Source organism: Eleutherodactylus coqui, chromosome 2 (assembly GCF_035609145.1).
Source record: "Eleutherodactylus coqui strain aEleCoq1 chromosome 2, aEleCoq1.hap1, whole genome shotgun sequence".
NCBI classification, from domain to species: Eukaryota; Metazoa; Chordata; class Amphibia; order Anura; family Eleutherodactylidae; genus Eleutherodactylus; species Eleutherodactylus coqui.
The window spans coordinates 194908582-194923168 of NC_089838.1; the positions used below are offsets into that span (position 1 = coordinate 194908582).

The following is a 14587-nucleotide window of genomic DNA, read 5'->3' on the forward strand; positions in this document are numbered from 1 at the left end:
GCAACAAACACAGAAATTATTTTTGGATTGATTTATGATAATCTAAGTGCATCATTTAGATGTAGATGGCTGCAATGTCGGTGCAGAATGAACCCGTTTATTAAATCTGCTTGAAGGGTCAAATGCCTTGCTATATAGCTAGAGGATATGGGAACCAGAGGTCAGCTACATCCTATAGCTCATTTAGTGGGCTTCTTTTATGTGGAACATGTAATGAGAACTACAAGACGCAGAATGCATTGGGGATATTCTAAGGCCTACCTTTTTCTGATACAGATAGCCATCGATTAATACCGGAGTACATCAGTTTTCTTGCTACTCTGAGGCTTCCTTCAGACAGTCTTTTTTCTGGTGTTTTTTTTTTCTCAGTTTTCTTTGAGTTCTTTTCCTATATGGGGAAATGCCATAAAAATGGTCAGTGAAAGGCATCGGAGGAGGATGTCAAGAATCGTTCTAATGAAAGCGTGTCATGCGAGCTCCGCAAGTGATTTATCAACGCAGATCTCACTATGACATCTCGCCCGCGTCCAAGCACACAACTGTTTTTCCTTAGCACGTGTGGGCAAAAGACCAGTTTGATTATCATTACTGGCTAAGAAAAAAGTTAAAGCAAGACTTCAGTGGGCAGCAGAGAACAAAAATTGGATCACTTGGCAGCAGAAAAACATTGCCTGGTCTGATGAATCCAGATTTGTGTTGCACCATGCTGATAGGAGGGTCAGAATTAGGCATCGGCAGCATTTAATCCTTCCTGTTCAGAACAGGTCAGTACTTTCACCTAATTTGCGAAAACTGCAAGGAGCCAGTATTCCTGTAGAATGATTTCAACATCTAGTGGAATCAATGACATGACAAATTTGTACAGCTCTGAAGGTTAGAAGAGGGCTAAAGCACTACTAGATGGGTGTGTCTAATAAAGTGGCCATGCAGGGTAGAAGTACATCAGCCTCAAGCTTTGGGCCTGGTTTACCACTGCTTAAAATTGCTTCACACCACTCTGTCCTTCCTGGTGGTTGCTGAGCAGGACATGTGACTGCTACAACCAATCATTGACCACAGCAGTGATAGCCAGTGATTGGCTGCAGCAGTCACATGTCCTGGTCAGCAGCCACCAGGGAGGACAGAGTGGTGTGAAGCAAGTGTAACTGTGGGAAAACCCCCTTTAATGACCAAGGTATTAAGAAATGGTTTTGAGGTTTTCATGTACAATAACTGATTTAGATATCTCCTCCGGTAGTTCTCCTTTATATACACTTAAACAATATGTTCACTTTAATATTTACAACAACAAAGGAAACCACTAGAATAAATTTTATAAATACGCGAATATGAGTCACAGAATTCATGTTATACAACCCATTAATAGCGTCTGTGCATAACCCTATTCCATGCATTACACGTTTAATCTGAAAATTGACTAGTGTATAAATAATGGATGTGTCTGAGCAATCAAATTTGCAAGTCGATGCAGAACCACATATTGATTAACAATCCCACTGAAGCTCTGAAGCACGTTACTTGTCTTAATAACCGAGAATCAAAGTATAGCTGGGTACATTAGCCCATTACTCACACCAATACGCCTTTTTACAGTGGTCACTAATGGACTTTCTTCCAATGCATACACCTTTTGACGTGCTGCATTGGGAGCCCGGCATGGCCAGTCCATACCGGGTATAAAAAGAGCTCAGCTATCTGAAGTCAAATAGGTTCCTGCCCTAGGGGCGAGGGTCAGAGTTAGCTCCAGTCCTGGATGTTTAACCACTTAAATACCACAACCACTGCAACCGTGGCATCTAGGAGGCTGACAGAGGGAGGGAGCTACATCTTCCACCCATCGCGGGGAGCAGAATGAGTTGGTATAGCACCAGATGCCTAACAATGTTTTCTGTGTCAGCCATCTATGGTGGCCTTTTAGACCCAGCCAGAGGCAGTCTAATTGGCTTGGAGAAGTACAGCAATTTATTCTATTAATGATGAAAGCAAAGGAGTTTGGTTTGGTTGAAAAGGCAATAGTTAGAAGATCCAGGATGCCGCAGAGGGGAAAGATCAACAGCTGCACTAGAGAAACACATGTTTCCCGATCTTTGTCGAGGGAACAGAATAGCAGGGTCAGAAGCCTGCAGGTAAACTCCCCTATTTCAGAGCATTCGCCTGGACATTCATCACAGGAACATTAAACATAACTTTTACCCCCACGTGGATCGTTCAGCTCTGGAAGAGCTGCTGCATTCTTCTTTTTATTCACAATTATATGAAGAATAATTAATCGTTCTGCTTTTCTAGTTCGTTTTTTTGTTCTTTCCTTGCTTTTTACCAGGTACTACCTTTGGTGTATTCAACATGAAAGGTTGCTCCTTGGAAGGCAACACTGTATCAATTTGAGCGGACAAGCTTACATAAGTATGCTTACTTTAATGATCACCGATTATGGTAATTAGAACTGCATCGTTGAATGCAAAGGTGTAACTTAAAGCTCCTGGGCCCCAATGCAAAACCTGTAACAGGGCCCCCAACTATAATGCTTTATTCATAGTACTGGGCTCCCTATATGGAAAAGAGCGGCTTTATGGGCCTCCTAAGGCGCCTGAGTGCAACCACATCCACTATAGTTACACCCCTGGTTGAATGTTAAAGGGCTTAATTGCCCTAAAAAAAATGTGCATTTGTGTGGGCAAATGTTAAAAAATTGTTCGCTGATATTTTCTGTGCACAAGAAAAATAGTTAGTTTCAAGAGATGTTTTTCAGGTTAACCTCTTAAGGACCAGGCTGTTTTGTACCTTAAGGATCAGACACTTTTTAGGGATTTTACCCATGTGGCGGTTTTACTGCCCTATTTTTTTCCTTTAGCTACCAAAATTATTTTTACTGTCTTTTCCCCGTGACATATAGGGCTATTTTTTTATATCTTTTTTACTGACCTTTTTTTTCTGTTTTTTAGTTTTATTGGGGGTAAAATGCTAAAAAAAAAAAAGATTTTTTTTAACATTTATGTATATTTTTTATTTAGTATATTTATGCTGAAAAAAAGTATGGGAATGGGTTCCTCTATTTATTCCGGACGTTTTGATATATACTATGTATGGTTTTGGTTTACAGGGCGCTTATAGCGATGGTTTTTGTTGGCTTCGGCTTTGTTATTTTCTCTCTTATGTATATACTGTTGTTTTATTCTGGAATTTTGTTTTACCTATGTATGTAATTATGTTTACTATGTGTTTCCCATGACGTCATGTAAGACCTCTGGGGGACATTCATTTTTTTTTTTTTGACACTAGAATTGAGCGAACATGCTCGTCCGAGCTTGATGCTTGTTCGAGTATTAGCATACTCGATGGTGCTCGTTACTCGAGCTAGTACCAAACCGAGTTCGAAGCCTTCCCGCATTACGACTTCCTGCTGTGACGTGCCAGCGTGCGCACGTCCACAGCAGTATGTGGCTTGCTAGGAGAGTGAGAGACAGGGAGAGGGAGAGAAAAAAGTTCGGTACCCGGCAGGTCACATACAAAAATGCTCGGGTCTACCATTGACTTCAATGGGGTTTGTTACTCGAATAGAGCTCTCGAATATTACGAAAAGCTCAACTCTAATAACGAGCACCCAAGCATTTTGGCACTCGCTCATCTCTATTTGACACTTTCCCACTGTAGCTGGGGCATCCATAGGAGCCCCAGTTACAGGGGGAAACAGCCCCTGCAGTGACATAAGTCACTGGCAGAGCTATCCAGGGTCAAGTCTGACCCTCCAGCTCTGCTGTAGCAAGGAACCCAGGCGGCCACATGACCCCCCAGGCTCCCGATGTGAAAGTCACATGTTACTTTCACTTTTAGTACACAGTGCTCATTGAGCACTGTGTACTCGGGGGAGCAGAAGGTAGGAAGGGTTAAAAACCCCTCTTGCCTTCTTTTCTGGTTATCAGCTGTTACTAACAGCTGATAACTGTTCCTGCCTCTGACTGATTGCACAGGAAGGAGACTTAAAGCGCCGCCATAATTTTACATACAGCGGGCTTTAAGCCCAGGACCAGGCGCAGTAAATTTACAGTGCCTGGTTCTTAATAGGTTAAACACTGTTATTACTCCACAATCCTCCAATCTCATTTTACCTCCAAATTGAGGAAAGTCTTGATTGTAATAAAGAATTCTGTTGCATTTCAACCCATATAAGAAGATACAGACCCACAAAGCAGATACGTTAGAATAGTCTGTTCTATCATAATTCAATATACATTAAACTTCAATTTATGCTCCAAACAAAAATGTTTTACCAATAGAATATTACCCTTTTTAAGTGTAACATAGTAACATAGCCCGTTAGGCCGAATGAAGAAAATGTCCATCTAGTCCAGCCTTCTATCCTCCTGTGTTGATCCAGAGGAAGGCAAAAAAAAAAACCAAGAGCAGAAGCCAATTAGCCCTTTTGGGGAAAAAATTCCTTCCCGACTCCCTAATGGCAATCAGACTGTTCCCTGGATCAACCCCTAATAGTTCCTACCTGCCTATATACCAGGATTAACAATTAACCTAAGATTTATAACCTATAATATCCTTCCTCTCCAGAAAGACATCAAGTCCCCTTTTAAACTCCTCTATTGATTTTGCCTTCACCACTTCCTCCGGCGGAGAGTTCCACAGGCTAACTGCTCTTACAGTAAAGAATCCCTTTCTATGTTGGTGATGAAACCTGCTTTCCTCTAAACGTAGCGGATGCCCTCCTGTTACCGTTGTAGTCCTGGGTATAAACAGATCCTGGGAGAGATCCTTGTATTGTCCCCTCATGTATTTATTTATACATGGTTATTTGATCACCCCTTAGCCGTCTTTTTTCTAGAGTGTGTTGGACTTTAATGCAGTTTGATGAGTATATGGATACCACCTCCAGATTGTGTAGTCATACACAATCCCTAAATGATAGACAGTGGAGGAAGGAACAGCTATTCATTGATCAACATGTTTATTATAGACAGAAATTATAGACAGCGCATTGGAGGTAATAAAAAAACGTTTCCCAAATCTAATACTATAAAGGCACAAAAATCCCAAATCCTTCCTATGAATATTTCTAATGAGTTAAAATATTTTTTTTGCAAAACAAATATTCCTTTGACTGGCAAAATGATTGTATAAAATATCTAGATATAACCATAACAGCAGCACATAAAAGACTATATCAGCACAACTGCAAACCTCTATTAGAGATACTACAGGAAGAATCTCTGAAACTGACTAAAATTGAAATATGGTTAGGAAGAATAGCCACTGGTAAAATGCTTTTATTGTCAAATTATATTTATTCTGTACCCTCCAATAGAACTACAACAATGTTACTTTAATGAAATATATAAGATTTTTTTATCTTAATTTGTTTGGGTTTAACATAAACCCTGTATAGCCCAAAGTTTACTCATCAAAGATAGATGGGAGGGAGGTCTAGGCCTCCCAGGTATTCGAGACTATTATCTAGCTTCACATGTTGTCCAATTAGGTCCTTGGTGGTGATCTGAAATTCAGAAACACTGATGGTGATCTTCTCCCTTTCTCCGTTAACTTGCATCTAATAATAATAATAATGATCTTTATTTATATAGGGCCAAACATATTCTGCAGCGCTTACAAAAACAGGGGGATACAGAAAGACAAAAGTAAAAAAAATGCAAAAATCAGTTGATGGAAACAATAGGGGTGAGGGTCCTGCTCCATGAGCTTTCATACTACAAGTAATGGGGTGATACAGAAGGTAAAGGGGCTGGAGATGTGCATGGTATGGCAAGGTGGAGGATGAGGGATGCCATACACATAAACAATTGTCAGACATTAAGCCGTGTGGTGGCCGAATTGGTGTGACTGCAGGGGGCAGTTGATGGCGGCTAGCAGGGTTGCAGTTACTAGGACAGGGAACACATTATCAGGCGGAGTACAGAGGAGTTTGGTTTAGGGTATATGCTATGCCTCCTTGAAGAGGTACGTTTTTAGAGCACGCCTGAAGTTTTGTAAATCAGGGATTGCGCAGATAGTTTTTGGTAGTGCGTTCCAGAGGACTGGTGCTGCTCTGGAGAAGTCTTGGATGCAGGAATCCAAGGTTTGAATTAATGTGGCACTCAGTCTGCTCTTGTTAGCAGAGCGTAGGGCCCGGGCTGGGTGCTGGATTGAGATGAGGGAGCCAATGTAGGGTGGTGCAATGCTATGGAGAGCTTTATGGATGAAGGTAGTGAGTTTAAATTGAATTCTGTATTTGACAGGCAGCCAGTGCAGTGACTGGCACAGGGCAGAGGCGTCCAAGTAGCATCTGGACAGAAAGAAGAGCCTGGCTGCCGCATTCAGGATGGACTGGATGAGGTAGAGTCTGAAGCAGGGGAGGCCGATCAGCAGCGAATTGCAATAATTGAGGCGAGAGTGGATGAGGGCAACAGTGAGCGTTTTTAGCGTGTCCATGGTGAAAAAAGGGCAGATTCTTGCGATGTTCTTGAGGTGCAGCTGACCTGTTCGGGTCAGAGATTGGATGTGGGGGATAAAGGAGAGATCAGAGTCGAATATGACCCCAAGGCAGCGGGGGTGCTGTCTGGGAGTTATAGTGGCGACACACACTGAGATGGAGATGTCAGGATGAGGTCGGTTAGTAGAGGGGGGAAACACCAGTAGGTCAGTTTTTAAGAGGTTCAGTTTTAGGTAGGGAGAGGACATGGTATTAGAGACAGCGGACAGTCGGTGATGTTTTGGAGGAAAGGTGCTGAGATGTCACAGGAGGAGGTATATAACAGGGTGTTGTCAGCATAAAGGTAGTATTGGAGGCCAAAACTCCTGATGGCTTGTCCAATAGGGGCTGTGTAGATGGAGAAAAGGAGGGTGCCAAGGACCAAGCCCTGGGGGACCCCAACAGCAAGGGGAAAAGGGAGGGAGGTAGAGCCAGCAAAGGAGAAACTGAATGAGCGGTCAGATAGGTAGGAGAAGAACCAGGAGAGAGCAGTATTCTTTAGGCCAATGGAGCGAAGCATACTGAGGAGTAGTTTGTGGTCAACAGTGTCAAATGCTGCAGGGAGATTGAGGAGGATCAATACAGAGTAGCCACCCCTCAATTTGGCTGGCAGGAGGTCGTTTACCACCTTCATAGGGGTGGTTTCTGTTGAGTGTTGGGGGCGAAAGCCGGACTTGTAGGGAGTCGAGAAGAAAGTGTTCTGATAGATGGCTTATAAGGTGGGAGTAAACCAGGCGTTCTAGTAGTTTGGAGATGAATGGGAGGTTGGAGATGAGGCGGTAGTTGGCAGCATCAGTCGAGTCCAGAGTCGGTTTCTTTAGCAGTGGGGATATGATGGCATGTTTGAAAGAGGAGGGAAAAATGCCAGAGGTCAGACAGAGGTTGAAAATAGTGGTGAGATGGGAGATAACCACCGGGGACAGGTGTGAGGGGAGAGGGTCACTAGTGCAGGTGGTGGGGCGAGCAGAGGAAAGCAATCTGGAGACTTCTTCCTCTGTCGTTGGTATGAGTACAGACAGTAAGCAGTAGCTAGATGCAGTACTGACAAGACTCAAGTCGGGGCTAGTCTGAGATTGGGAAGTTATTTCCTGCCAGATGTCATCGATTTTCTTTTTGAAGTAAGCAACCAGCTCTTTGGGACTGAGATCCGTCATGGGGGGGCTGCAGTTAAGGGCTGAGAAGGGAGTGAAAGGTATCAAAAGAGCCGCTTAGGGTTGTAACATAGTGAAGAGACAAGAGAGGTGAAGTAGACTTGTTTGGCATGGTGGAGGGCTAGGTTGTAGGTTCTGAGCATGAATTTGTAATGAAGAAAGTCCGCGGATGTTTGCGACTTTCTCCACAGCTGTTCAGCACATCTAGAGCCGCTGCATGAAGCACATTTCAGGCGTGAGCCAGGGTTGCCGAGTTCTGCATCGGATGGCTTGTGTCACGGGGGCCGCCACTTCATCCAGGACCTGTTTGAGAAAGGTATTATAATGTGCGACAGCCAGGTTGGGGCAGGAGAGGAGAGAGATAGGGGACAGAGAGGACTGTAGGGACTCAGCAAAGTCCTGGGTGTGAATGGCCTGAAGTTTCCTGTATGTATGGTAGGTAGGAGGGTCTGGGGAGATACTAGGAAGCTTGCCAGAGCAAAAAAGGAGGTTATGGTCAGAGAGCAGGAGAGGGCAGTGAGAAAAGTGGGAGGCAGAGCAGAGGCGGAGGAAAACCAAATCTAGAGTATTGCCATCCCTATGAGTGGGAGAGGGTGTGAGTTGTGAGAGACCAAGGGAGGAGGTGAGCGATAGAAGCTGAGAGGTAGATAGGATCATTAGTGGGGATGTTAAAGTCACCTGAGATGAGGGTTGAAATTTCACAGGATAGAAAGTGGGGGAGCCAGGCGGCAAAGTGGTCCAGAAACAGGCGAGGAGCACCTGGGGGGTGGGGGCGGTAGATAACTGCCACTTGCATGGACAGTGGGCGGAAAAGTGGTAGCATATGTACCTCAAATGATGGAAAAGTGAGTGAGAGTATGGGGGGGGGGGGGAAGGGGGAGATGACCTGGTAGGTATATTCAGGAAGAGAACAGCACCTACTCCTCCACCACGCCTGTCATCTGGTCTTGTGTTTTGGGAGAACTGCAGGCCATTGTAAGACAGTGCAGCAGGGGAGGCCGTGTCACACTGCTGTATCCACGTTTCTGTGAGACCGAGCAGGTTTAGGGATGTAGCAACTTAAAAATTTGTAAAAAATTTCAAAACTATATTATTCCCCATTTGAATATATCCAATTGACTCTCACAGGGTAATTTTACAAGGGAAATTTATTATCCCATTTGAACAAATTCAGTCCAAATACTCCCGACTTCTGGAGATCTCTACAAATTCTCCCAACTGCAGAATTTAATATAAACAACCCTACAGGCTTTTTCTTGCACCACACTTTGACCCCTTTGCGGGACCATTGGTGTCATTAGATTTGTGACATCCTTACCACTACTGTAAAATCATAAAATTTGAGTTTGATACATTGAGTTACCTGTCAGGCAAGGAATCCCCTTCCACAGCTGTGGCAGAGGAGCATGATCTTCTCTCTATGTTTTCTATAGGGCCGATGTTGCTGTCGCCGACCCCATTGACAACAAGGTGAAGCCCCTGGATGTGACAGCATCCAGGGGTTTCACATCCAAGGAATCCCCTGCAGCAGCTGTCACAGCCGCAGCAGGGGATAGCGATCCTCTCCCATTACTTTCAGTGGGGCCACACTATATGTGTGAATTTTACAATGACGTGACTGCACAACAAGTGCAAATAAAAAAGGTGCCTGAAGCTTCGGTCACGCGTTTTTTTTATACATGTGGTCTGCGCTTTGTGTTTTTTTTCACTCACCTATACATGCGTGAAAAAAAACGCTCACCTGACTGAGCCCTTAATCAACATCTGTAATCCTAAACTTTTAATATTTTGGATTTTTTTCTAAAAAAAAAAAATTGAAAAACTTAAATAAGCAACTATTAAAACAAACTATAAAAAGCAAATTAAATTTAAGTCTGCTAAATAAAAAGTGATTAAAACTTAAATGTTAAAAAATTAAAAATAGATGAAAAACTCAAAACACCCTGACCCCGACGTGACCGAAATATGTTTATGCCCGCCCCTGCATGTTGTGTGCACAAAACACTGCATATTTGCGCATTCAAAAAAGAAACCGCAAAATGACATTGATTTTGTGTGAAGAATATGCAGCGAATACGCAGGTTTCCTGTGTATTAACGCATGGCCATTGATTTCATTGGGCTTCTACAGTATGTAATACGCAAGATAAGGCATGCCGAATATAAACAAAACAGACAAAATTGCTAATTTTGCATATCTCCTCACAAAAAAAAAAAAAAAGTTGTATGAACCAAAAAAAGTTACCAAGAACTACTGCCAGCTTCACTCCCATTGAAATCAATGAGATCACTGAGTAACTATTCCACTTCTTGCTCCTGTTACTGACATCCTGTCTCGAACAGGAAGTGGAATAGCACAAGGGCTCTCCTATTGATTTCAATGGCAGTGAAGCTGACGCCCCCATCCGCTCCCCTGCCCGCTGATGACAACATCACCTGCTCCCCTGCCTGCTGATGGATATCCAAAGGATAAGTCATCAGTTGAAAAGAACCCAGACAAGCCCTTTAATGTGTGAAATGGAGACCACTTAGGTCTACAACCTTTTAGTAGGATAGAAAATGTGCTTCACCGTGCTTTTCTATCCTCTTAAGAATGTTAAATTGGACAGATACCTTGTGAAACAGAGACCAAAATGGTCTGTTTTACACACTAAAGCCTATAGCTCTTCCCTTCTTAACCCTTTAGTGACCAAGCCTGTCACCTTAATAATCAGGCCAAATTTTAGAAATCTGACCTGTATCACTTTAACATGGAATAACTCCATAGAGGTTTTGCATATCCAAGTGATTCTGATATTGTTTTTTTTTTAAATGAAATACAACATGTGGCTAAAAAACAATATCAGAATCACTTGGATATGCAAAACCTTTATGGAGGTTAAACTTGTGACTTTGCAACACGCACGCACGCACGCACCCCTACCTCCATTGAAGGACCCCAGTGCTGTTTTTTTTTCTCTCTAGGATTCCTTAGGGATGCCCTTTCACAGACCAATGTCTTGGACCGCAAGATCATCAAACCAGTCCATCCTCCAGGAAATACACCCAGACTGCTCACTGGGGGGAATGATATTAACCCCTACAAAACCAATGACGTACCGGTACGTCATGGAGCGTCGGGGTATGTATGAAGAGAGGTTGCGTGGCAACCTCTCTTCATACAGTGCAGGCGTCAGCTGTTTATAACAGCTGACACCCGCGGGCAATAGCCGCGAGCGGCCGATCGCTCCAAAAAAATGTTGTAAAAGTTTAAATCACCCCCCTTTTGCCAAATCTATTATTAAAAAATCTAAATTATAAATTAAAAATATGTATTTGATATCGCCGCATCCGTAAAAGTCCGAAGTATCAAAGTAGTGCATTATTTTTCCCGCACGGTGAACGTCGTCTGAAAAAAAAAAAAAAAGAACGCCAGAGGTGCACTTTTTTAGTTACCCTGTCTCTCAGAAAAAACGCAATAAAAAGTGATCAAAAAGTCGTATGTACTCCAAATTGATACTATCGGAAACTACAGAACATCCCGCAAAAAACGAGCCCTCGCTCAACTACGTCGACGGAAAAATAAAAAAGTTATTGCGCACACAAAATGACCGCAGAAAATAATTGAAAAAAATTAAATGTCTTCGAGAAAAGAAAGGAGTAGTATAGTAAAAAAACAAAACTATCAACGTTTGGTATCGTAGTAATCGTACCGACCCATAGAATAAAGTTATCAGGTCATTTTTGTTGGAGTTCGTGCACCGTAGAAACAAGACACACTGAAAGATGGCGTAATGTTGTTTTTTTTTTTCATTTTACTCCACTTAGAATTATTTAAACGTTTTTCAGTACATTATATGGTACATTAAATAGTACCATTGAAAAATACAACTCGTCCCGCAAAAAACAAGCCCTCATATAGCGACGTTGATGGATAAATAAAAGGAGTTACAATTTTTTTTAAAGGGGAGAGGGAAAAACCAAAATGGAAAAAAAAAGGGGGCTGCGGCACTAAGGGGTTAAAGGCGAAGCTGAAGTACTTCGGCCACATAATGAGACGACAGGATGCCTTGGAGAAGATGCTGATGTTGGGGAAAGTGGAAGGCAAAAAGAAGAGGGGCCGACCAAGGGCAAGATGGATGATATCCTTCAGGGGACGGACTGGACATGGTGGGGGTTGGGGGTGGCGACAGCCGACAGGAAGCTCTGGCGTGGGCTGGTCCACAAGGTCACAAAGAGTCGGAAGCGACTGAACGAATAAACAGCAAAGGGATTATTTTAGGGCTCAAACTGTAGCATTTCGTACTGTAAAGGTTGCATCACACCAAAACCCTGATTTCATGCGATGCAACACCGAGGAAGGCTCTTTTCTCACAAAAACATCGCAAAACCCCCTTGTCCCTCAGGTAGCCCCCTTATATCGCCAGGCAACGCCCTTTGTACCTAAGGTAACCCCCTAATACCTCAGGTAGCCCCCCCTGTACCTTAGGTAACACCTCCCCCCCCCCTTGTACCACAGGTAACCCTTTGCGTACCTCAGGTAGCCCCCCTCCCCCTTCCTTGTACCGCAGGTAACCTCCCTGTATCCACAGGTAGCCCCTCTATACCTCAGGTAACTCCCCATATCTTCAGGTAACCCCCCTGTATCTACAGGTAGCCCCTCTGTACCTCAGGTAGCCCCCCTCCCCCTTCCTTGTACCGCAGGTAACCTCCCTGTATCCACAGGTAGCCCCTCTATACCTCAGGTAACTCCCCATATCTTCAGGTAACCCCCCTGTATCTACAGGTAGCCCCCCTCCCTCTTCCTTGTACCGCAGGTAACCTCCCTGTATCCACAGGTAGCCCCTCTATGCTTCAGGTAACTCCCCATATCTTCAGGTAACCCCCCTGTATCTACAGGTAGCCCCTCTGTACCTCAGGTAGCCCCCTCCCCCTTCCTTGTACCGCAGGTAACCTCCCTGTATCCACAGGTAGCCCCTCTATACCTCGGGTAACTCCCCATATCTTCAGGTAACCCCCCTGTATCTACAGGTAGCCCCTCTGTACCTCAGGTAGCCCCCCTCCCCCTTCCTTGTACCACAGGTAACCTCCCTGTATCCACAGGTAGCCCCTCTATACTTCAGGTAACTCCCCATATCTTCAGGTAACCCCCCCTGTATCTACAAGTAGCCCCTCTGTACCTCAGGTAGCCCCCCTCCCCCTTCCTTGTACCGCAGGTAACCTCCCTGTATCCACAGGTAGCCCCTCTATACCTCAGGTAACTCCCCATATCTTCAGGTAACCCCCCTGTATCCACAGGTAGCCCCTCTGTACCTCAGGTAGCTCCCCTCCCCCTTCCTTGTACCGCAGGTAACCTCCCTGTATCCACAGGTAGCCCCTCTATACCTCAGGTAACTCCCCCATATCTTCAGGTAACCCCCCTGTATCCACAGGTAGGTGGAGTACCTCCTGTAGCTTCTAACAAACGCTCGTACGGTGTGCACTACGGCCTAGAAGCCCGCAGGACACGCCCTCATCAGACACAGCGCAGTCTGTATAGTCTCTCCGCCATGCATGCCGCACACATAGAGGAGAGCGGCGTACACCTCCCGCCATGCACCGCTCTGCAGACATGCCCGGCTCCGGTCGCCTAGTAACCAGTGTGTACACAACATGGCGGCTGACGCTCTGGCGGCCCGGTAGATACAAGCTGTAGCGGAGACTTTCTGCTGCAGGCGAGGAGATGGCGGCGGCGGGGGTGGTAAGTCCTGGAGGGCAGGAAGAGTTCTGGCATATAAGACCCACCGGAATGGAGATGGACCAGCTGGCGCGTAGTGCAGCCACCCTTGGGACTCCCAGCCATGACGACCAGAAGGACCCCGGGGAGAGTGACGGCAGCGAGCAGGAGGACAGCATGGAGGTAAGACGGGATGTGTGCTGTTACCGGCGGACACTTCATGCTGGTGGGGAACTAGGACTTCCCGCAGGAGGGCATGCTGATGCTTGTAGTTCCCCGGTGATGCTGAAGTTGGTTTCTTATTATCCACAATGAATGTCTTTGTTCTTTTCCTTGGGAACTTACTTAAAGGGTTGGTCTCGCGAAACCAAGTGGGGTTATACACTTCCGTATGGCCATATTAATGCACTTTGTAATATACATCGTGCATTAAATATGAGCCATACAGAAGTTATTCCACTTACCTGCTCCGTTGCTAGCGTCCTCGTCTCCATGGTTCCGTCTAAATTCGCCGGCAGCTTGCTTTTTTAGACGCGCTTGCGCAGTCCGGTCTTCTCCATTCAGCACGAGCCGCTTCAGTGTGCTCCCCGCTACAGCTCTTCTGCGCATGCGCAGACGAGCTGTCACTGCTCGGGAGCGCGCTGGAGCGGCCATTCTGTACCTTCCTCTGTTAGAGGAAGGTGCAGAGCTGCCGAGCTGTCCGGAGAAGCCGCCGAGCTGTCCCACCGTCCAGCTGTCCTGGTAAGTGATGGGTCGGGGGGGCTGCCGCTGCGCCGGGCTGCGCCGGGGGGGGGGGGCTGTCGCTGCGCCGGGGGAACTAGCGCTGGGCCGGGGGGGGGGGCTGTCGCTAGGCCGGGGGGGGCTGTCGCTAGGCCGGGGGGGGGCTGTCGCTGCGCCGGGGGGGGGCTGTCGCTAGGCCGGGGGGGCTGCCGCTGTGATGGGGGAACTAGCGCTGGGTCGGGGGAACTAGCGCTGGGCCGGGGGGGGGGGGGGCTGTCGCTAGGCCGGGGGGGGCTGCCGCTGTGATGGGGGGGGGGGGGGGGGCTGCGCCGGTTACCTGCTGCCTGGCGGTGGGTGACAGGTCGGCCATGTTCATTCCTGGGGTCCGGTCGGCGGCTGCGGGGCGTCTGGTTGCCATGGAGACACAGCTGGTAGCGTCTTGGGAGCGCGCACGTCGGGCTACAGCAATCGATGCGAAAAGAGCTGGCGGCCATCTTGGGAAAAAGTTTTATAAGTTGCAGAAACGCTGGAACGGTAAGTAGAAACCAGC

The 14587-nt window shown here is 46.0% G+C and overlaps 1 protein-coding gene across 1 annotated transcript in view; it reads left to right on the forward strand.

The window, feature by feature from the left end:
- Nucleotides 1-13243: 13243 nt before the first annotated feature.
- The window catches only part of LRGUK (leucine rich repeats and guanylate kinase domain containing), an 87557-nt gene continuing 86213 nt past the window's right edge, over nucleotides 13244-14587 (forward strand). The window contains exon 1 of the mRNA XM_066592137.1: nucleotides 13244-13500. Within this exon, the coding sequence (XP_066448234.1) occupies nucleotides 13324-13500 (177 nt within the window). The 5' untranslated portion in view covers nucleotides 13244-13323. The remainder of the gene's footprint in view (nucleotides 13501-14587) is intronic.